Source organism: Neovison vison, chromosome 11 (genome assembly GCF_020171115.1).
Source record: "Neovison vison isolate M4711 chromosome 11, ASM_NN_V1, whole genome shotgun sequence".
Lineage (NCBI taxonomy): Eukaryota > Metazoa > Chordata > Mammalia > Carnivora > Mustelidae > Neogale > Neogale vison.
In genome coordinates, this window is record NC_058101.1 from 12,145,111 (window position 1) to 12,165,381 (window position 20,271).

Here is a 20,271-nt window from a genome sequence, read left to right on the forward strand (position 1 = left end):
GACCTCGGATTTAAATGTTTTAAATTTGTGGAACAGTTGCGACACTCATGGAAATGTTCAGATATGTAAGTCTTTGTCAGGCTGGTGATATATACGTGTAGATCAGCATGTGGAGTGTGTTTACAGAGTGGATGAGAAGGCTGAAGCTACATTTGAGGCCTATCACATTAAAGGTGTGGACACTCACTTATCTGTCCTTTCTGTACGTATTCTAGTTATTATTCTTCTCTTACTACTTAACTCTTCATTCTTTATCACTTCACCATGTTCTATTTTTCTTCATTGTACTTATCCCCATATATTGTCTATTACTCATTTATCTAACTGCACATTGACTGTAAGCTCCATAAAAGTAGATATTTCATCTGTAAATTTTCCTGTAGCTTCCACAGTATGTTGGAAAATACAGTATGGACTGTATACTACAGTTAAAAAAAAAAAAAAAAGGAAAACACCAAAATACCAATGGCTTAACATAATGAAGAATTTATTTTCACTGTCGCAGTCTGAAGCAGGGTGGGAAGATCACCTCAGTCTTGAGTCTGGGCATCTGAACACACAGACTAGAAGGGCTCTGTGACCATGGAAGAGAGGACTGGAGGTCAAGGAAAGGATTTACATCACCCACAGCTCAGGGACCAGAACTTAGTCACATGCTCCCAATCCAGCTCTAAGGGAGACTGAAAAATATACTTTCTGTACTTAGAAAAAAAAAAGGGTGTTGTAAATGCATGGCATTTCCTCTACTCCAGTCCTTGCCTGCAAACAGCATTTGGTACCTAGTACTTCCCAGAAAATATTATTAAGAAAAAAAAAATCAGAATTTGTTATTTAGGAATTGAGGGGAAGAAAAGGGAGATAATATCTAACCATGAGCTTTTAAAACTTTGTTTCTTTTATTTTTTATGCTTTCTTTTCACAGACAGATATCCATGAAAATTAGCAAGTATTAATAGGAAATATGGTAGTAGCAATACCGTTAAATCTTAACCCAATGCTGCCATAAATTTACTTTAGAGGTAGAGCAAACCCAAGAAACAACTTAATATTTATTAACTATTGTATTGGAACTCTATGGTATTTATAAATCTCAAGACTTTTGGTAAAAGCAAAATAGAAATATTTAAATATATGCTGCTCCCCAGTGAAGCTCATGAACATCCAGAACTACAGTGTGTCACTACCCTTTCATATCAGGACAGAACTCTTGTTGGAACTGTGCGTCATGGTGGGTCAGTGGACTTCGTTGTTTGGGTGGAGAATGCCTGAGACCCCAATATATTTCAGACACACTTAATTACACAGAAAAAGTCCTGAAGTCTCTAGTGTCTTACCACATAACTTGGCAAAGTATTTAGAAACTCCTCATCAGCACTCTATGCTCATATGCCTTATTTCTCTGTCCCATTTTAGGGTCTATGCACGTGCTTTTTCCTGGCTGGAAAGTTTGCCTCTTCTCCAAATTAACACTTACTTATTTCCCAGGGGAAATATTTCTAAGCAGCTTGATTCTGTCAAGTTCCCTCTATTTATGGATATATTTCTGCTTCATAGACCTTATCACCAATGAAAATTTCAGTTTATTGGTATGATTGTGTGGTTGGTATCTCTCTTTCCTCTTTACTTCTAAGCACCATGAACATAGCCACAAGTTTTTATATTCATTAGATTCCCTCATGAAAAGAGTCTGCCAGAAATTCAATAAATATTTTTGAATTAATAAATTAATTTTGCCTTCATGACATTATCCGTTATGTTAGTATGTACAAGTGTATTGAAAAACAAAATAAAACAAGTAACAAAATCAATAGCAACAACACCTTGTTGTAGAAAACAAACAGAAACCTGCTAGCTAGCCAAGCAAGGACTTGTACATTTTGTCTTTTGTTCTATGATACACTTTTTTTTTAAAGATTTTATTTATTTATTTGACAGAGATCACGAGTAGGCAGAGAGGCAGGCAGAGAGAGAGAGAGAGAAGCAGGCTCCCTGCTGAGCAGAGCACCCAGTGTGGGCTCAATCCCAGGACCCTGAGATCATGACCTGAGCCGAAGGCAGCTGGTTAACCAACTGAGCCACCCAGGCGCCCTAGTGATACACTATGTTACACTTTGACATAATGGAGAACATAACGGATTATTCTGTGTAGTATGAACAATACTAATTTTTATATAACAATATTAATTTTTAACATTATTAATTTATGACAATATTAATTTTTATATTGATTTTTAACAATATTAATTTTATAATCTGTGAACATGGAAAATCTTTCCATTTATTTGTGCCTTCTTCAATTTATTTCATTAATGTCTTAGAGTTTTCAGTGTACAGTTCTTTCAGCTCTTTGGTTAAATTTATTCTGAGGTATTTTATTATTTTTGATGCATATGGATTTGTAAATGGATTGTCTTCTTTATTTTTCTGATAGTTTGTTAGCATATAGAAACACAAAAGATTTAGTATATTGATTTGGTATCCTGCAACTATTTTATAACCTTTTAAAATAAAAATTATTTGCATGGGGCAGGGTAGAGGTGCAGTTGGGAGGTCATGAAAAAAAAATGGTAAGAAATTGCATATCTGAAAATGTTCAAGAGAAGTTCAGCAAGTGCCAGAGGACCTCATGAAGCCTTATAAACTTGAGCTTGTTAGATAATCTCTGTTTTTCTAGAACTTCAGAGAAAGAAAAATAAACACTCCAGCTCCTGCAAAATTGGGAAAACAACAACATGTTTTGAAGTAGGACTTAGGATATCTAGCTCAAGTTCTTCTACATCTTACATACGATAGCAAAAGAGACATAAAAGTACCTTTATTAGAGTCATGCTCAGAATAGAAAATGACACGTCACCAATGTTAAAAAGTTCATCAGAGCAATCTATCTCCGATGCTACACCTACCTCCAGTTTGTTTCTTTTACCCAGCCTTTTTGGTCATTTAGTTCCTCTTTCCCACCCTCCCTCTCTCCATACTCTCCTTCTTGTGGACTGTTGCATATAATTTAGACGGAATAATTGACCAGTCTCACCTAGAGATTTAAAGGAAGGAAGTACTACATTAGGCTACTCTTCGGTTTTCAGTTAAAATGGTCCACTGCAGTTATAAGGCTTATTTAAATTTCCCGGCAATGAATGGACAGTTCTGTGGTTCTTATACTCCCTTTACTCCAAAATCCAATACTTTTAGTATCTATCCCAGCACTCTTTGCCTGAAGCAATGTTGTGTACAATTCAAAATACCAGTGGAAGGTGTTGATATTTAACATATAAGCAGCATATAAAAAATAAGTCCTGTAAGACCTTATTAGTTTGTGTACTCGTTCTTTTCCCACTGATTCGTAATGTACAGGAAGGTGATCTAGTGCTGTTGGATCTATAGGAATCAAATACTAATTTATTTAATAAAATATCAATTTATTTTTATTTTTTAATATTTTATTTATTTACTCGAGAGAGAGAGAGAGAGAGGGAAAGAGGAGAGAGAGAGCAGGGGCAGGGGAGAGGGGCAGAGGGAGAGGGAGAAGCAGGCGGTCTAGGCGGTCTGCTGAGGAGGGAGCCTGACTTGGGGCTCAATCCCAGGATGCTGGGATCATGACCTGAGCTGAAGGCAGATGCTTAACCAACTAAACCACCCAGGAGCCCCATTATTAATACTATTAAAACAAAGACTCCTTAACATGCTTCCCTTTGTTTAAAATCTAGTTTCTGAAAAATGGACAAGAAGCTGGATATCTACAGGAGGGAGTTAGTGGATGTTCAGGGTGTCCCACTCTTCTGGAGCATTGCTGAGGAGTGGTCCCAGGTGGAGACTTTTGAGAGTCGACCGGATGACCTTCTGATAGCCACCTACCCTAAATCTGGTAAGATCTTCTGATGTATTTGCACGCATTGATTGCTTATAGATCCATGTGGATAAGCCCACTGATCTTCTGATCATTGGTCAAGGGTACGCAGTAGCAGTTGCTGGGACAGTTTTGTCGCAAATCAGATAAACTCACTTTCTCTTCTAAAACTCCTTCATTTGAATGGGGGCTAACCTGAGGGAAAATTAATGTTGTTGTCTTATTTTCCTTTGTAAATTCAAATAAAAATTATTAAAACTGCATATCTAAAATTATTTAGATTCTTTAGGATCTTTACATATCTGTATTCCTTCTATGCATTTTAATGTTTATGTATTTTGTTCATTGTATTTTAAATATACTGGGTAAATATTAATATTTTATTATTTTAAAGACTTTATAAATGCATTTAGAAATATTTTGTTATACTGTTAAACAGCTACTGACTTCGGTATGTGATCTCAGAAAGGAGAATTTAAGATGCCTCGGTAAGAATCAATAATTTTTAATTCTCCAGATCTTTTTATGACAAAGTCTTCCTGATAGATGTACAGAGACATATCAGAGAATGGGTTTTCTCCTGCCTTTTATCCACTTAATTAACTCAAGCCTGTAGCCAATCAACTGTTCCAGTTGTTAAATTCCCTAAAGTCAACTTTCTTTTATATTTCTGCTTCATTTCTTAAAGGACTTAAGGACAAGAAGTTTTTAATAAGTACATTGACTACTAATATTTTCATAAGATAAATATTATATTGAATATTAAAATTCCTTCATAGGGATATGTAACAAAGCCTGGGAGGAAACACCGGAATTTTTGGAGATTCTAATATCAGGATAACAACACTGTTATGAAAACAAAGAGATCCTCTCAGGAAAGAAACAAATGTACAATACAGAACTTTGAAGAAATAGAAAACAAGCTCTTTTTTTTTTAAGATTTTATTTATTTATTTTTCAGAGAGAGAGAGAGAGCGAGCACAGGCACAGGCAGGCAGAGTGGCAGCAGAGGCAGAGGGAGAAGCAGGCTCCCTGCCCAGCAAGGGATATGGGACCTGATCCCAGGACGCCTGGATCATGACCTGAGCCGAAGGCAGAGGCTTAACCAACTGAGTCACCCAGGCATCCTGCAAGCTTGTTTTTGTAAATGCTTATTTTTTCTTTCTTTTCTTACTATACACATTGTTCTCTGAGCCATCCACCAATCCCAAATTGCTTGGAACCAAAACTGCTCTGCATCTCCTTGTTGAGAAACAAATTTAGAAAAGGTTGGGCAGTTACTGAAAATGTACATGCTCTTTTGTTTTCACTATTTTAAAAAACATATTCACAGGCAGAAACCCATTAAGATCATCTTTGGAAGGTATAATATAATCATACAGTTTATATACGAAAGTGCTCTTTGAAGCTGGATTTCTTCTATAAAAGCTGATGGCTGGATAGCTACACATAAAGTAATTATATACTCTTGGTCATTTTTACCTTTGTTTTTTTCCCTTTACAAACTGTTGAGAACGTGTTTTAAAGTTATTAATATATCAGTTCCCTGTTAATTTTGTTATAAAGGACTAAAGCTAATTTACTCCATATATGAGGTAAATCACATGTTTCCCCCCCCAAAATTATGGAAAATAAACATTTCTAATTTGAAGCATAGATAAGCGGCATTTCTTTCCATCAGATTTCAGTGACCATAATTTACTGACAGGAAATGAAATGTGTTCTGTTGTACTTTGGAATTTAGGTCTCTCTCTCTCTCTCTTTTTTTAAGATTTTTTATTTATTTATTTGACAGAGAGAGACAGAGAGAGAGAGAGTGAGAGAGGGAACAGCAAGCAGGGGTAGTGGAGAGGCAGAAGCAGGCTTCCTGCAGAGCAGGGAGCCCGATGCAGGGCTGGATCCCAGGACCCTGCGATCATGAGCTGAGCTAAAGGAAGAAGCTTAATGACTGAGCCACACAGGTGCCCCACTCTTCTTCATCTTCTTCTTCTTTTTTTTTTTTTTAAGATTTCATTTATTTATTTGACAGAGACACAGCAGGAGAGGGGACATAAGCACGGGGAGTGGAGAGGGAGAAGCAGGCCTCCTGCAGAGCAGGGAGCCCGATGTGGGGCTGGATCCCAAGAACCTGAGATCATGACCCGAACCAAAGGCAGACACTTAATGACTGAGCCACCCAGGTGCCCTAGAATTTAGGTCTCTTTTTCCCAAGGCATCATTGCTTAAGACTAAGCAAGATGAGGCAACAAACTCTTCAAGGGTAGTATTAATTTCACTCACCTTTTTCTTAGTACTGTAATTGTCTCTGTTAGAGGGATGAGCGAGATAGTCTCACAGTCATGATTTAGGGATGAAAAGAAGGAAGAATTGTCCACAAGAAAGGACTAAAAAGGAGGCCTAAAGTACTCTAATTTGTGGAACTAATCAAAGGTACATCTTTGTGAGGTCATTGGCCAAAAATCTACGCAGTACATAGATTAATTACCTAAGTTAATTTTGAGTTTCCACCCATGATTATTCACTTTACAGACTATCATTCCTTACATGTTTGATAAAGGGGAAGAGAATGGGAACAGTTAAGAAGATATTTTTCTCTAATCTTAAAATTGCTTTGTCAGCCTATCCTGAATAACCTGATATTGAATACTGTAGATAATTAAAGAGGCCATATCCTTAAATACAGACTTATGATGATGTTCCCTCCCTACAAACTCATCATAATTTTAAAATGTATTTGATACCGAACCATCATAGATTAGCCTAGCCTACCTTAAATGTGTTCAGCACAATTATACTAGCCTGTAATTGGGCAAAACTAATGCAAAGCTTGTTTTATAATAAAGTGCTGAATAGCTCATGTAATCTACTGAATACTGTACTGTAAGTGAAAAACAGAATGGTTGTGTGGGTATAGACCGGTTATAAGTTGTTATAAGACCAGAATCAGTTGTTTATCTTGTTGACTGGGAGCTGCAGCTAGCTGCCTCTGCCCGGCGTCCTGAGAGAAAGCTTCATATTGCTTATTACTAGCCCAGGAGAAGATCAAAATTTAAAATTCAAAGTTCAGTTTCTAAGTACAAACGCCTAAGAGTTTCACCCCACCGTAAAGTCAAAAAATCCCAAGTTGAACTGTTGTCGGTAGGTGATCAACCGTACTTTGGATCCATTTCTCAAGGTTAATGAGACACAATCTCAGAAAAACCAGAGTGACTCCATCCACTCTGCTCACTTAGGATCATTGGTCTTTTGTTTGTGAGTAGCACCTGGTCACCACAGAGGCAAAGTATCTGAGGACAAACATTCGGTGGAGGAGTAAAGAAATGTATCTTTCTTCACACCTCCACCGAATGTTTGTCCTCAGATACTCTTCAGCCCCCAAAGTCTGATCGTATTTTTAATATTAATAAAAACTGTACAAGTTTCTAGTCAGACTACTTGAAATTGGCTGCTTCCCTCTGCTTTCCACTCAGAAGGGTGAGCTACATGACTTACATACTGTCTCTTAGATTACCCACATCTTACTTTCCTTTTAAGACTTACTTTATGATTATTTTAATCAGGCTTCCTGTCGCTCTCTCACAAATACACATGTTCAAGATAGATAAGGATCTTTCTTCAGAAAAGTGGTAAGAGAAAAGGAGGATGGAAAGGAAGAGCACCTTTTTGTTTTTGATATTGTACAACTTCTCTACCTATATTAACCTTTTATATCCTTTTTGACGGAGGAGTTTATAGTTGTTCCATTTTTCTTTTTTTTTTTTTTTCCCTTAGGAACAACCTGGGTCAGTGAAATATTGGATTTGATCTATAACAATGGGGATGTGGAGAAATGTAAGCGGGACGCAATATACAAACGAGTGCCGTTCATGGAATTGATTATTCCTGGAATCGAGAATGGTATTTTCCCTGAATTTTCCTTTTTACCATAGGAATAAGTCCCCCTATCATTTTGTGGTGTTTGGAGGAGTCATGATGGACTGCTATAGACAGATCTTGGACAGTTAAATCCTGAGTGTTTCTAACAGAAGAGTAAGAATTCGGTAGTACTTAGAACCATATTATACTCCTCTTGCACCCAAAGATAATATCTGCGTAAGAGGAGATTTTGACGACTATATATGTTTTCTTAATTGCACAGACGGAGCTCCTCAACATTTAAATGTACACTCGTTATATACAGAAAATTGTCTGATCCAATATAAAATCATGTCTACTGCTTGTTAGCTGATGTTCACAGACTCAAGAAACAGAATTATGGATGATCTTGTATTATTAAAATTTTAAAAATTCGTTATGAGTTTTATGGCTTAATTCAATCTTATAATTTGAATATAAGAAAGCTGGAAAGGGGTTTTGAAATCTTCTAGTTCCGCTTCCCCATATAGTAAATGAGAAAAGAAAGATTAACAAAGGAAAAATTTGGATGTCTTGACATTTTCCTATTGTTGTTTCTGCCTCAGCAAGGTATTATACCTGAAGATTATATGGACTGTTATTGTCTATTCTACATAGGAAATAAAATGGCATCACTAACAAGAATTTATCATTTTTGATCCCATGGTAGATTTTATATGTATCAGAAGCCAAAAAGTTATTTCAAGTCATATGGTGGAGTTAATGTTTACAAAGTCTTAGAGTTTATTGCAATTGACCTTTATGATTCCACATTTATAATGTAGCTTAACTTCTGTGCTTATAGGTGTGGAGGACTTGAAAAACATGAAGCCTCCTCGATTAGTGAAAACACACCTGCCTGTTCAACTTCTCCCTTCTTCATTTTGGAAAAATAACTGCAAGGTAGCAACATTTAAAGAAAAAAAAAATCCTTCTTTGTGTTGAAATTTCTTTTACTCATCATGCAGAAATTACAGTGGGATATTACAACCCCTGGTAAATCATTGCAAAAATAATAGTGTGGTCCCTACATCCAAGGGTTGAAATAACACCAGTGGACACAAGTGCTGTAGCTACATAGACACAGACTTCGTGCCCCAACACTGAGAGTCGCTCAGGTTTTCTCTTCTCCAAAATGCCTGTCTTTCCGTCTAACTCCCTTTACTCGGTATCCACTTTTAAATACCATCTAAATATTTAAATAATGCTAGAACTGCTTCTTCAAGAATTTAATATAATTATAATTTACAAATATGGGTTTGCAATTATATATTTTATATTATTTATATACATAATGGTTTCCTTTTTGGCTTCATTTTAAAATAAACATTTTAATTCAACTATAACATATATGGAGAAAAGTATGTAAATCTTAAGCATACAGCTTGATGAATTTTTACAAAGTGAGAATTCCCATGAAACCTGTACCCAGATCAAGAAATTGAACATTTCCAGCACCCCAAAAGCTCCGTTTCTTCACACTCTGGGCAGCAATCCCTATCTTCAAAGATAACCACTATACTGAATGTTTTTATTATAAATTAGTTTGTCTGTAAAAGGAGAGTATATAATCCTGAATATTGAACTTATTTCATTTAACAGAATATTTATGAGATCAATTCTTATCATGCTGTCACCTTGTTTTTGTTTTGTTTTCTTTAATGTAGCCTGCTGGATCACAAAATGCGGTACCCTGAGCAAAAGTAGCATGTGAGAGGAGCAAATGTCAGGCCCAATTCAGACCTATTCAATCAAAGATTATGGGGATGAGGTCCAGAAATCTGAGTTTTAATAAAACTTCCAGATGAATTTGAATCATGCTAATGTTAGAGAACCACTGATATAAGGAATTCCATTGTCTTTGTGAATATTTCCAAGCAACTTACCCACCGTACTATTAATGACAGTTGGATGGTTACTATTTGGTAATTAAAATACTACTTCCAACGCACATTCTATCTTTCCTGAGGCAAGTAGAAACAGTCTTCCCTAAAGAACTTAGATGATCACAGAAGAAGACAGTGGGCTCATTAACATAGTCTCTTGGTATCAAAATAGAAAGTTATTAGAAATGTTTATCTCAAAAAATTACATCAGCAGCAGTCTCAAATCTTAGAAGTCTACACTCAATCTTTCTACCCACTCCTCTTTAATCCCAGAATATAAGAACTACTGTCAGGAATTCAGGGATATAAAATTTCCAGTTTCCTTTTCCCATCAACTGAAAGAAAAGGAGAAAGCTGTTTCTAATTAGATGAAAGGAGATTTCTTCCTGAATACATTTTCCCTTAAGATTTTATTTACTGCACGGATGCCTGGGGCCTCAGTATTATTATTAGATGTACTTCAGGGGAGAAGTTAAGCTTAATGGATTTCAGTGGACTTGCCTGAAAACCTATTTACTACCGATACATAACAATGTCATTTCTCTTGGAAAATATGCTCAAAATTTCTGTTTCCAAGCAGATTTTAGGGCTCTATCCATAAATGAAATTTTAATCTCACACCAAATCATTATAAACAGCAATGATCATTATGTGATCGTGAACAGAATGAAGAATGTTTATTCATTATTGATTAAATGTACCCAAATAATAACTTATTTTCAGTTCAAAATAGGACATTTTTTCAGCTTTAAAACTTTTACTTTAGGAGTGCCTGGGTGGCTCAGTTAGGTGCCCAGTTCTTGATTTCAGCTCAGGTCATGATCTCAGGACCGTGAGATGGAGTCCCCCATTGGGCTCAGCACTGAGTGTGGAGCCTGCTTTAAATTGTCTCTCTCCGTCTCTCTCAGAACTTCCCCCCAACTCAAACAAGTGTGCTCTCTCTCAAAAAAACTAATAGTAAAAAAAATTTATTAAAAAGCTTATCTTTTTAAGTTTTGTAACTTCTATTTTCCTTTGTGTATGTTTTAATAAGTGATACAGAAAAATATCATAAATTTAAGAACAATATTATCTCATTTTTGTTAATATTTAGTTTTATTCCTATGATACTTGGTTTTTTGTGTTTTTGGAGAAGTTCTTTTCAAAGGCTAAAGAGGAAATAGAAAAGCGAAAGTAAGCATTCTTGCAAGATAAGCAAAAGTTTACAAACTATTAAATAATATAAAAGAAATCATGTTTTCCCATATCTCCCCACAGATGGTCTATGTGGCACGAAATGCTAAGGATGTGGCTGTGTCTTACTATTATTTCTACCAGATGGCAAAATTACACCCAGAGCCTGGCACCTGGGAGGAGTTCCTGGATAAATTCATGACTGGGAAGGGTGGGTTCAACTCTTACTTTAATCAAGGAGTTCTATAGAGAAAAGTCTTTTTTCAAAGAGATAGAAAGGTCAAATATAAATCTGTGTTTATTATAAACCTAATATGTGCCCACGACTCTACTAATGTTTTAAGAAGACCATAGAGGAAGCAGAATACATAGTTGTCTCTTGTCTTTAAGAACTTCTGGGGGGGGGGACACCTGGGTGGCTCAGTGGGTTAAGCCTCTGCCTTCAGCTCAGATCATGATCCCAGGGTCCTGGGATCAAGTCCCACATCGGGATCTCTGCTCAGCGGGGAACCTGCTTCCTCCTCTCTCTTTGCCTGCCTCTCTGCCTACTTGTGATCTCTCTCTCTGTCAAATAAATAAATCAATTCTTTAAAAAACAAAAAAGAACTTCTGGGGGAATATGTAATACAGATATTTCAGTCCTTTGCCTTATTGTTTCATTAGTGCTTAGTGACAATTGTTTTCTTCTCTTGCTGTGCATCCATTGAATTGTTTTGATTTTACATATATCTCTTTTCTTTACCATTCCCTAATTTTTATTATATAAACTGAAAATTGTTGGATAAAGATTTTATCTTCAAGGATCTCTTTCTCTACCTGTGCATTCTCTCCTTCAGGGAGACATATTTATGCCAATAGTAATAGCTCTACTTAAAGTTCTCATTTAAACATTCTTCTATCAAGGCAAGAGCAGCTCAATGATTTCTTGCAAACTTTTACTACCCCTGCTACTTGGACTATTCTCTGTCCAAGAATAACTACTCATTCTTAACATTATCAAACCCCATTTCTTCTTCTTACATTCAAATATACTCTTCTTCGTTGGCAGTCCTTTCCTAACCTCTCCATCCCTAATATTTTCTCTCCCTTTCTCCTTCTTCTATGAACTTTCCTGCACTCTTTTCCAAGTAGATTGCAAATTCAGTGAGAACAGGGGGAATTAGCCTACCATCTCTCTTCCTTGAACTAGTAAGTTTGTTTGTATTGATAATAAGGACGTGGAATAATATTTAACAATTATTTATGTAAATTTTTCTAATTTTCCAAACATTATATCTTTCAATCTAGTGGCGTTTGGTTCTTGGTATGACCATGTGAAGGGCTGGTGGGAGAAGAGGAATGATTATCGTATCCATTACCTATTCTATGAAGACATGAAAGAGGTAAAAGGCAATTATAATTTTTATTTTTTAAGGAAACCTGAGTTTCATCTTTTTTTTTTATCACATTTTCCTTTCTTCTTGGTCTATAAATATTACTAATCCCCTATTCTGGTAATGCTGCCTTGAAAATTGATCTTTTACTCAATTTACTTATTTTTACCACTACTGCTTTCTGCTCTAGTTCAGGCACCTATCTTAACTTATTTGAAATACCTCATGTTGCCTCTATTGTCCACTCAGAGAAAATGATCTTGAAATCTAAATAAGAGTACGCCTGCTGCCTTCTTCAAATATGTCAATGATTTCTGTCTACCTGAACTATAAAATCATTAAGATAATTTAGAGCTCAGCATTATTTAGTCCCTATCTCTCCAAATGTTTCTGGTTTCACTTTTCCTCTTCTTACTAAGTGAGCCTGCCTGAAAATTTTTTCTCCACTATTTTCAAATTAACCTTTTCTCTTCCTTCATGTCTTAATTTATTTTTTTTTTAAGATTTTATTTATTTATTTGACAGAGATCACAAGTAGGCAGAGAGGCAGACAGAGGCAGGGGGGAAGCAGGCTCTCCGTGGAGCAGAGAGCCTGATGTGGGGCTCAATCTCAGGACCTGAATCATGGACCTGAGCCTACGGCAGAGGCGTTAAGCCACTGAGCCACCCAGGTGCCCCATGTCTTAATTTAAATGTTAACTCTCCACAGAGTTCTTTCATATCCATAGTGTCAAATAATTCACCTTCTATTATCTATTAAAAGCCCTTTTCTTAATGTTCTTTTCATAACATCCACCACCACTTCTAATTATTTTACATATGTGTTTCTTACATTGTCTTGGTCTCCTTTAGTATAATGTAAGTTTCTTGAATGTAGGGATTAAAATTATCTTATTTGTGATTGTTTCCCCAAAGGGCCAGCACAGTGGAGAAAACATGTAATTTAATTTATAAAACATCTAGTTTTTATTTTTTCATCTTCTATCTGATTATTAGCATGAAAATTAATTTGCTCTTCAATTTGATCAAACACTTATTCTGTTCTGGTTATTTAAATAGTCCATTTAAGAAGTGTTCCATATCTCTTAGATTGAATGTGTTTCAGGAAGATTGTCCACACCTAAATTCCTTTAGATAACTATGATTACCTTTCATCTCTTATTTGAGAAATCTGTTCAATAGCCTCTAGGGAAACCACCTTACTCAGCTAAGGTGACCCCCTCTGGGAGATTCATTAGTTAAATCCCCAGCTTCTTCTACATCCTGTTTAAAGCATTTTTATTCCTGTTACTCTAGATTAAGGGGTGACATGTTACCCTAATTATGTGTCTAGAAACAACAAGTAGGTGTTGTTGGGGATCTTGAAGAGGATAGGTGTTATCTGGAAAGAAAACTTCCCACATTAAGTATAATAAGGTCTTTAAGCAAAAGAAGTTTAGTCTCCTCAAATATGGGAGGAGAATCTACATCTGCTGGTGGAAAAGGCTCAAAATTACTGAAGGGTTTAAGAGTGGCAGTGCCATCAAATCCACCCCAAATATTCCCATTCCAAGCTTGAGCAGTGACCCTTTTTCCCATCACTCTTCCATTTAACTTTCACAGGATAGACCTGATACAGCCGGGACTTCTCTGTGGTTCTTCCCCTTGAATAATTAAGATGTGTGTCTGATTTCCACCAAGTTCATTTCTGTTTCTACAAGAAATAGATTATTTTAGAGCCACTGTAGAAACTCTGGTTCTATTTCCATGAATTGAGATGGGCACCTCAATAAAGCTAAATGGATTGCCTTTCTGCCTGACCGCACCAGGTCACTAAGATTATGGCTCTCAGTCTCACCTTTGCTTGACCACCAAGAAGATCACCTCTCCAGTGGGTAACAAGGCCCATACTATTTGGCCTGAGTGCTACTCTTCACCCTGTTCTTACATGCTATCCTTGAGTCTGAAACATTGAGGAGGGAAATCACAAGAAATACATCAAATATATCTCACTTCTTCATCATTGCCTCTTTCTCTTCTCCACCACTCTTTGGCTGGAACTGGATAGGATTTTATCTACTTTCCTCCTCTTATATTCATACTATCAAAAAATCTATAAAGGAGCGAGGTAGAAAGAGTATCTTCTTTTCCACTATAACTTTTGGGAATAGGTGATTTTTTTTTCTTCTCTTGTGACATAATTAGCAAGTGACATAATATTATCAATATAATGATTCAATATATGTATATGTTATGAAAGGATCACAGTAAGTCTAGCTGACATAGTTATTTTTTTCTTGTGATGAGAAGAAGAGATTTTCTTGTTATGAGAAGATCTACTCTTTAGCAACTTTCAAATATATAATGCAGTATTGTTAACTATAGTTATTGCTGACTACCGTTCCTGATCTTAGAGGAAAAGCTTTCAGCTTTTCATCATCAAATTCATCATTGAGTATATTAGTGGTGGCCTTGTCATATATGGCCTTTACTGTTTTACTTTTGTCAAATGCTTTTTCTGCACGTTTTGAAATACTCATATGATTTTCATCCTTCATTTTGTTAATGTGGTATATTATATTGGTTTGCTGATATTGAACCCCTTTTGTATCACCAAAATTAATCCCATTTGATCAAGGCATACAAACCTTTTACTGTGCTGTTAAATTTTGTTTGCTAGTATTTTGTTGAGGACTTTTACATTGATGTTCATCAGATATGTTAGCCTTTAATTTTCTTGTATTGTTCTTATCTGGTTTTTGGTAATGCTGGTCTTGTAAATGTTTTTGGAATTGTTACTCCCTCTTCTACTCTTTGAAAGAGTTTGAGAAGAAAAGGAATGAGTATTAATTCTTCTTTCAATGTTTGGTAGGTGAGGATTCCCTGGGTGGCCCAGTCAATTAAGCATCTGACTTCCACTCAGGTCATGATCCCGGGGTCCTGGGATTGAGGCCTGCATCTGACTCCCTGCTCAGCGTGGAGCCTCTTCTCCTGCTCCCTTTGTACCTCTCCCTGCCCCAGCCCATTCATGTTCTTTCTCTCTCTCTCTCTCTCAAATAAAGAAATAAAATATTTAAACAATAATTAGTAAATAACCTGTTCTTTATATTAGATATGATTTTAAAAAGGAGATCAAGGATTTTAAAAATTATACCTTATGATAATATTAGCTTGCACTATTACCATTTGTTATTCTACAGGTTAAGTCTTTTTTGAGTGTGAAAGATTGAATATTAACCTGGTTTTTCTTTTTTGTACTTTTTGAAACAAAATTATGGGTATTAAAGAAGGCACTTGCTATGATGAGCACTGGGTATATATATAAGAGATGCATGGCTAAATTCTACTGAAACCAATATTACATTATATGTTAACTAACTAGAATTTAAATAAAAATTTGAAAAACAGACAATCAATCAAAATTTACTCTTCCTTTTAGTGGATGGTGGCCTGGCCAAGAATAGGACATGTACTCTGGAAAGCAAAATGAAAAGGGCACAAGAAATATAAAATAATTTCTTTCACCACATTGACATATATAGAACCATATTAAATGCAGTGTCTATTTTATGACTAAATCTACCTGAAATAATTCTTTTTCTTTGTAATTTTTTTAGGATCCAAAGCATGAAATTCAGAAGTTGTTAAAGTTTCTAGACAAAGAACTCTCAGAAGAAACTGTGGATAAAATCATCTATCATAGCTCTTTTGATGTGATGAAGCAGAATCCAAGTACAAATTATAGCACTGTACCAGATTTTGATATGGATCATTCTGTATCTCCCTTCATGAGAAAGGGTGAGAAATCGTATACCAGTTTCTATGCAGCTTGCTAATTACAGTCATGAAGGGTGTAGGTAGGAAACAAAGAATAATATTATAGGAAATGGAAAAAGATTGAGTATGCTGGCAAGAAAAAAAAATAGGAACAAAAAAATTTTAGGTGAAATAATTTGTGGCAAATAAACTGCAATTTCTGTAAGCGCAACATGTATGACAAACCTTCTAATGAGAAATGTTTAGTCAAGAGCCTATGCACTGATAAGCATGAGTCTTGGCATTCTTGGCAAAGAGTTCATTTTTCTGAACTCTCTAGATATTCTTCATATTCCTTAAAATTTTTACTGTGAGGGTAGCCAGCTTAAATGATGTTAAGCATATCAAATGAATCATGAAAAGTGGCAATTCCTAGAGGTTCTTGTTATGATAAATCATTGATAAATCATATGGTAAATCATTGTATCTCAGTGTATAGTTAGGATCTTGCAAAAAATAGTTCCTTAATAAAGATGTGTTGAATTGAATTGTGTGTGTGTGTGTAAGAGAGAGAGAAAAAGAGAGAGAAAGAAAGGAGAGATTTTGTTAGTTGTGTATGTATTAGTTTTGCTATAAAACAAACAACTCCAAGGAGCACCTGGGTGACTCAGTCAGTTAAGAGTCTGCCTTCAACTCAGGTCCTGATCCCAGGAGTTGTAGGCTTTTTGCATGGTGGGGAGCTTGCTTCTCCCTCTCCCTGTAACCCTCTCCTTACTTATGCTCTCTCATTCTCTCTCTCACTCAAATAAATAAATGAAATATTTGAAAAACAAAAACACAGTAACTCCAAGAATCTCAGTGGCTTAAAACCACAAGTGTTATTTTTTGATTAATGTTGTTGAATTCTGGCCACCAGCAGCTGCTGCAGTTTTGCTAATTCTTTTTGATTCTGATCAGTTTTACTTGACTTTCACCGTCTCAGCCTCTTATGTCTTCTCTTTCTAAAACATAGGCTGAAAAAGCTACCCATTTGTGGGACATGCCCAAGATCATAGTAGACAAGAAGAGCAGGAGAGATGTTGGAAACTTGCAGTGTCTTTAGAGTTTCTGTTCAGATGTGGTGTATATTGTACATATTCAAATTCCATTAGCCAAACATATTCAAAATCCAAGCCAAAGTTAATGAGGAGAAGAGGAATCACACAACACATGTCAGTGGGCAGAGGTGTAAAATCTTATGGTACAGAGCAAATAATTATTAATATAATCTAAGACAGCTTTGGAGAAACAAGTATTTTGGTGACAGCTTATATAGGGACTACTAAAGGTAATTTCATGAATTATGATGTGTCTTCGTGCATCCCAGAGATTTTTTTTTTTTAAAGAAAGTTAGAAAGTAGGCCATGGGTAAGTCTTTCTAGGAATATCTGGATCTCAGATAGATATGATTTTGCTTCCCAGGGAATGTCTGGCAACATCCAAAGACAGTTTTGAGAGTCATGACTGAGGCTGTGCTATAAGCAGCTAATGTGACGAGGCCTAGGATGCTGCTAAACACACTATAATGCACAGGGCAATCCCACATCTGCCCAGCCAGTGGTCTAGCTTCGAATGTCAACAGTGGAAATGTTAAATAAATAAATAAATAAATAAATACAATGCCAAAGTTGAGAAATCCTGGGCTGGATTAATAAAGCTATTTTGGCATGTGTTCTTCCCTGCCCTTTTTTCCCCTCCTAAAACTTGGTTTGCAAATGACTTCTGGATTACCTGCGTGCGAGAAAAGGCATTGTTTTTTGTTTGTTTGTTTATTTGTTTAAATTATTTTTGTTAACATATAATGTATTATTTGCCCCAGAGATACAGGTCTGTGAATTATCAGATATTCTTTGCAAATGTTATGCTCTCTGTCTTTCCTTCAAGGTTTTAAGATACGGTTAGTCTTTTGAAAATTGAGCAATCCTGAGTGGCTCAGTTGTTAAGTGTCTGCCTTTGGTTCAGGTCATGATCTCAGGGTCCTGGGATCAAGTCCCACATAAGGTTTGCTCTTCTTCTGGAAGCATGGAAGCCTGCTTCTCCCTCTCCCACTGCCCTTCCTTGTGTTCCCTCTCTTGCTATATATCCCTCTGTCAAATAAATTTTAAAAATCCTTAAGAAAATTGAACAATCCTGTAATAATACATATGTTTAATTACATTTAACCCAGTCATTTTTAAATCTTACTTGATCATAGAAATTTTTTTCATAAATTACCACTTGATATTGGAAAAATACAGTCTTAAAAGGACTGAAAAATTCTCTTTTTTTTGTTAACAATGCTATTAAGGACAAAGAATAAAGATTTTGGAACACTGGATTTTCTCCCAGTAACGTTTCTTGAAATATGGAAAGGATTACTTATTTATATAAGATACTGGACAAATCCTTGTTTGTTTGTACTTTGTTTTCTTTGTTTGTTTGTTTGTTTTGTTTTGTTTTTAAAAACTAAGAAGGCCCAGGAGTTTCGGAGTGAGGAACGGAGTTATTGAGCAGAAACAAAAAAGTTAAAGGATTAAAAATACACGTGTGGCAATTCAAATGAAAACTGATCTAAGAAGAAAATTTTATAGTAGTCTCAAATGTACCATTTTATCTTTTTTTTCAGGCATTTCAGGTGATTGGAAAAATCAGTTCACTGTAGCCCAATATGAAAGATTTGAAGATGATTATGAAAAGAAAATGAAAAGGTCTACACTACGGTTTCGTTCGGAGATTTAAGAAATCCTGTTCTTCCTCCGACTCCTTTAGCAGGCACTTAAATTACAAAAAAAAAAAAAAAAATTCTTTGAACATTTAATGCCAAAAATTCTGTATGTTAATATTTCTGTATTTACTAATATTCGTGCTTTGTAATAGAATATTCAAAGAATTTCAAAGGCTGCATATGAAAAACCAATACTATCTGTACAATTTTAATCACCTTCCACAATGTTCTTACTATTCTGAAAGACAAAATAATAAACTGAAGTTTAAAATCGATATATGTATATCTGCTTTATTTTTTAAATACAAGTTCTGGGTCATTGGACTTGCAAAGAAGATATTTAGGTGGTTCTTCAAGATGGGTGGATTAGAACCAAAGTATTCTCTTAAATAGTCTTTACTTTCTCTTTGTTATATGTTTTGAATGATACCAGTATAATATAAGGTTGATGACATCTTTGTTCCAGGATTTCACTAAAAAGTATTGCCCTAGAATGTTTTACTATAGATTACATTTTGGATAGTTTATCAATCAATCTTTGTCTCCTGTATTGTTTATATGTTAATGATCTTAAACAACAAGAAAATAATCAACACACATGTTACCTGATATTGCTTGTATAATAATGCAGTAGTTACTGTCAGAGAAAAAAAAATCATTAGTTACCATAATATCAAACTAATAAATTGTGGGGTGCCTGGGTGGCTCAGTGGGTTAAGCCTCTGCCTTCGGCTCAGGTCATGGTCTCAGGGTCCTGAGATCGAGCCCCTGAATAGGCTCTCTGCTCAGCGGGGAGCCTGCTTCCCCCCTGTTTCTCTCTCCGCCTGCCTCTCTGCCTACTTGTGATCTCTGTCTGTCAAATAAATAAAATCTTAAAAAAATAACTAATAAATTGTGTATGAATCATGTGCCTTTTGTACTAACAAAGTACAAAACATCGATCCTGAATTCAAAGAACCTTAAACCAGGTTAGTAATAAAAAGAATATACAGAGAAATAATGGAAAGAAGAACTGAAAAATGAGCCACAAAACCAAGAGCTGACATTTACGGAGAGGTTACTATGGACCGAATGCTGTGCTATTCTAGACACGTGGCTTTACTTCAAGTGATCTTCATTCAGTTCTTCAAGGGTATTCTATTTTTTCCCAATTTTAGTGCACCTAACCACACATGTCAAATATTGAGTAAAAGCATAAAGAAAGGACACTTTGCTTCCGGATTGCTTTTTAACATTCACTCTTATCTCCACTTTCCTCACTAACTTATCCTCTATGCTCCCTCTTTCATGTTCTCAAATCCTTGTCATGGCATGTTAATCACACCTCATGACTTCCAGCTAATCCAGATGTGGTTAAATTTATAACAATCACTGAAAATCTTCTCTGATGGAGAAAATAACAGATGCTCTCAAGTTTCATGAATTTTGAGACAATAAGAGAAACTAATTTGTTTCAAAAACCTTTAAGTTAGAATAAATAATAAATATTCTTGGATTTTTTTTCTTGACTATGATATATACACACAGTAGAGATTTAATAATAAAAGAATCTGTATTAAATGCTACAAACCGAGTTTTCAAACTTCTTTTTATCCATATTTATTTCCTATTTTGACTTACCTT

General features: G+C 35.5%; 1 protein-coding gene across 1 annotated transcript in view; it reads left to right on the forward strand.

Annotated features, from left to right (window-relative positions):
* Positions 1-18,923, forward strand: part of LOC122890562 (sulfotransferase 1 family member D1-like) — a 34,720-nt gene extending 15,797 nt beyond the window's left edge. The window contains exons 2-8 of the mRNA XM_044226248.1: positions 3,705-3,862; positions 7,616-7,741; positions 8,544-8,641; positions 10,882-11,008; positions 12,085-12,179; positions 15,767-15,947; positions 18,550-18,923. Coding sequence (XP_044082183.1) covers positions 3,715-3,862; positions 7,616-7,741; positions 8,544-8,641; positions 10,882-11,008; positions 12,085-12,179; positions 15,767-15,947; positions 18,550-18,662 — 888 coding nt within the window. The 5' untranslated portion in view covers positions 3,705-3,714 and the 3' untranslated portion in view covers positions 18,663-18,923. The remainder of the gene's footprint in view (positions 1-3,704; positions 3,863-7,615; positions 7,742-8,543; positions 8,642-10,881; positions 11,009-12,084; positions 12,180-15,766; positions 15,948-18,549) is intronic.
* The last annotated feature ends 1,348 nt before the right edge of the window (positions 18,924-20,271 follow it).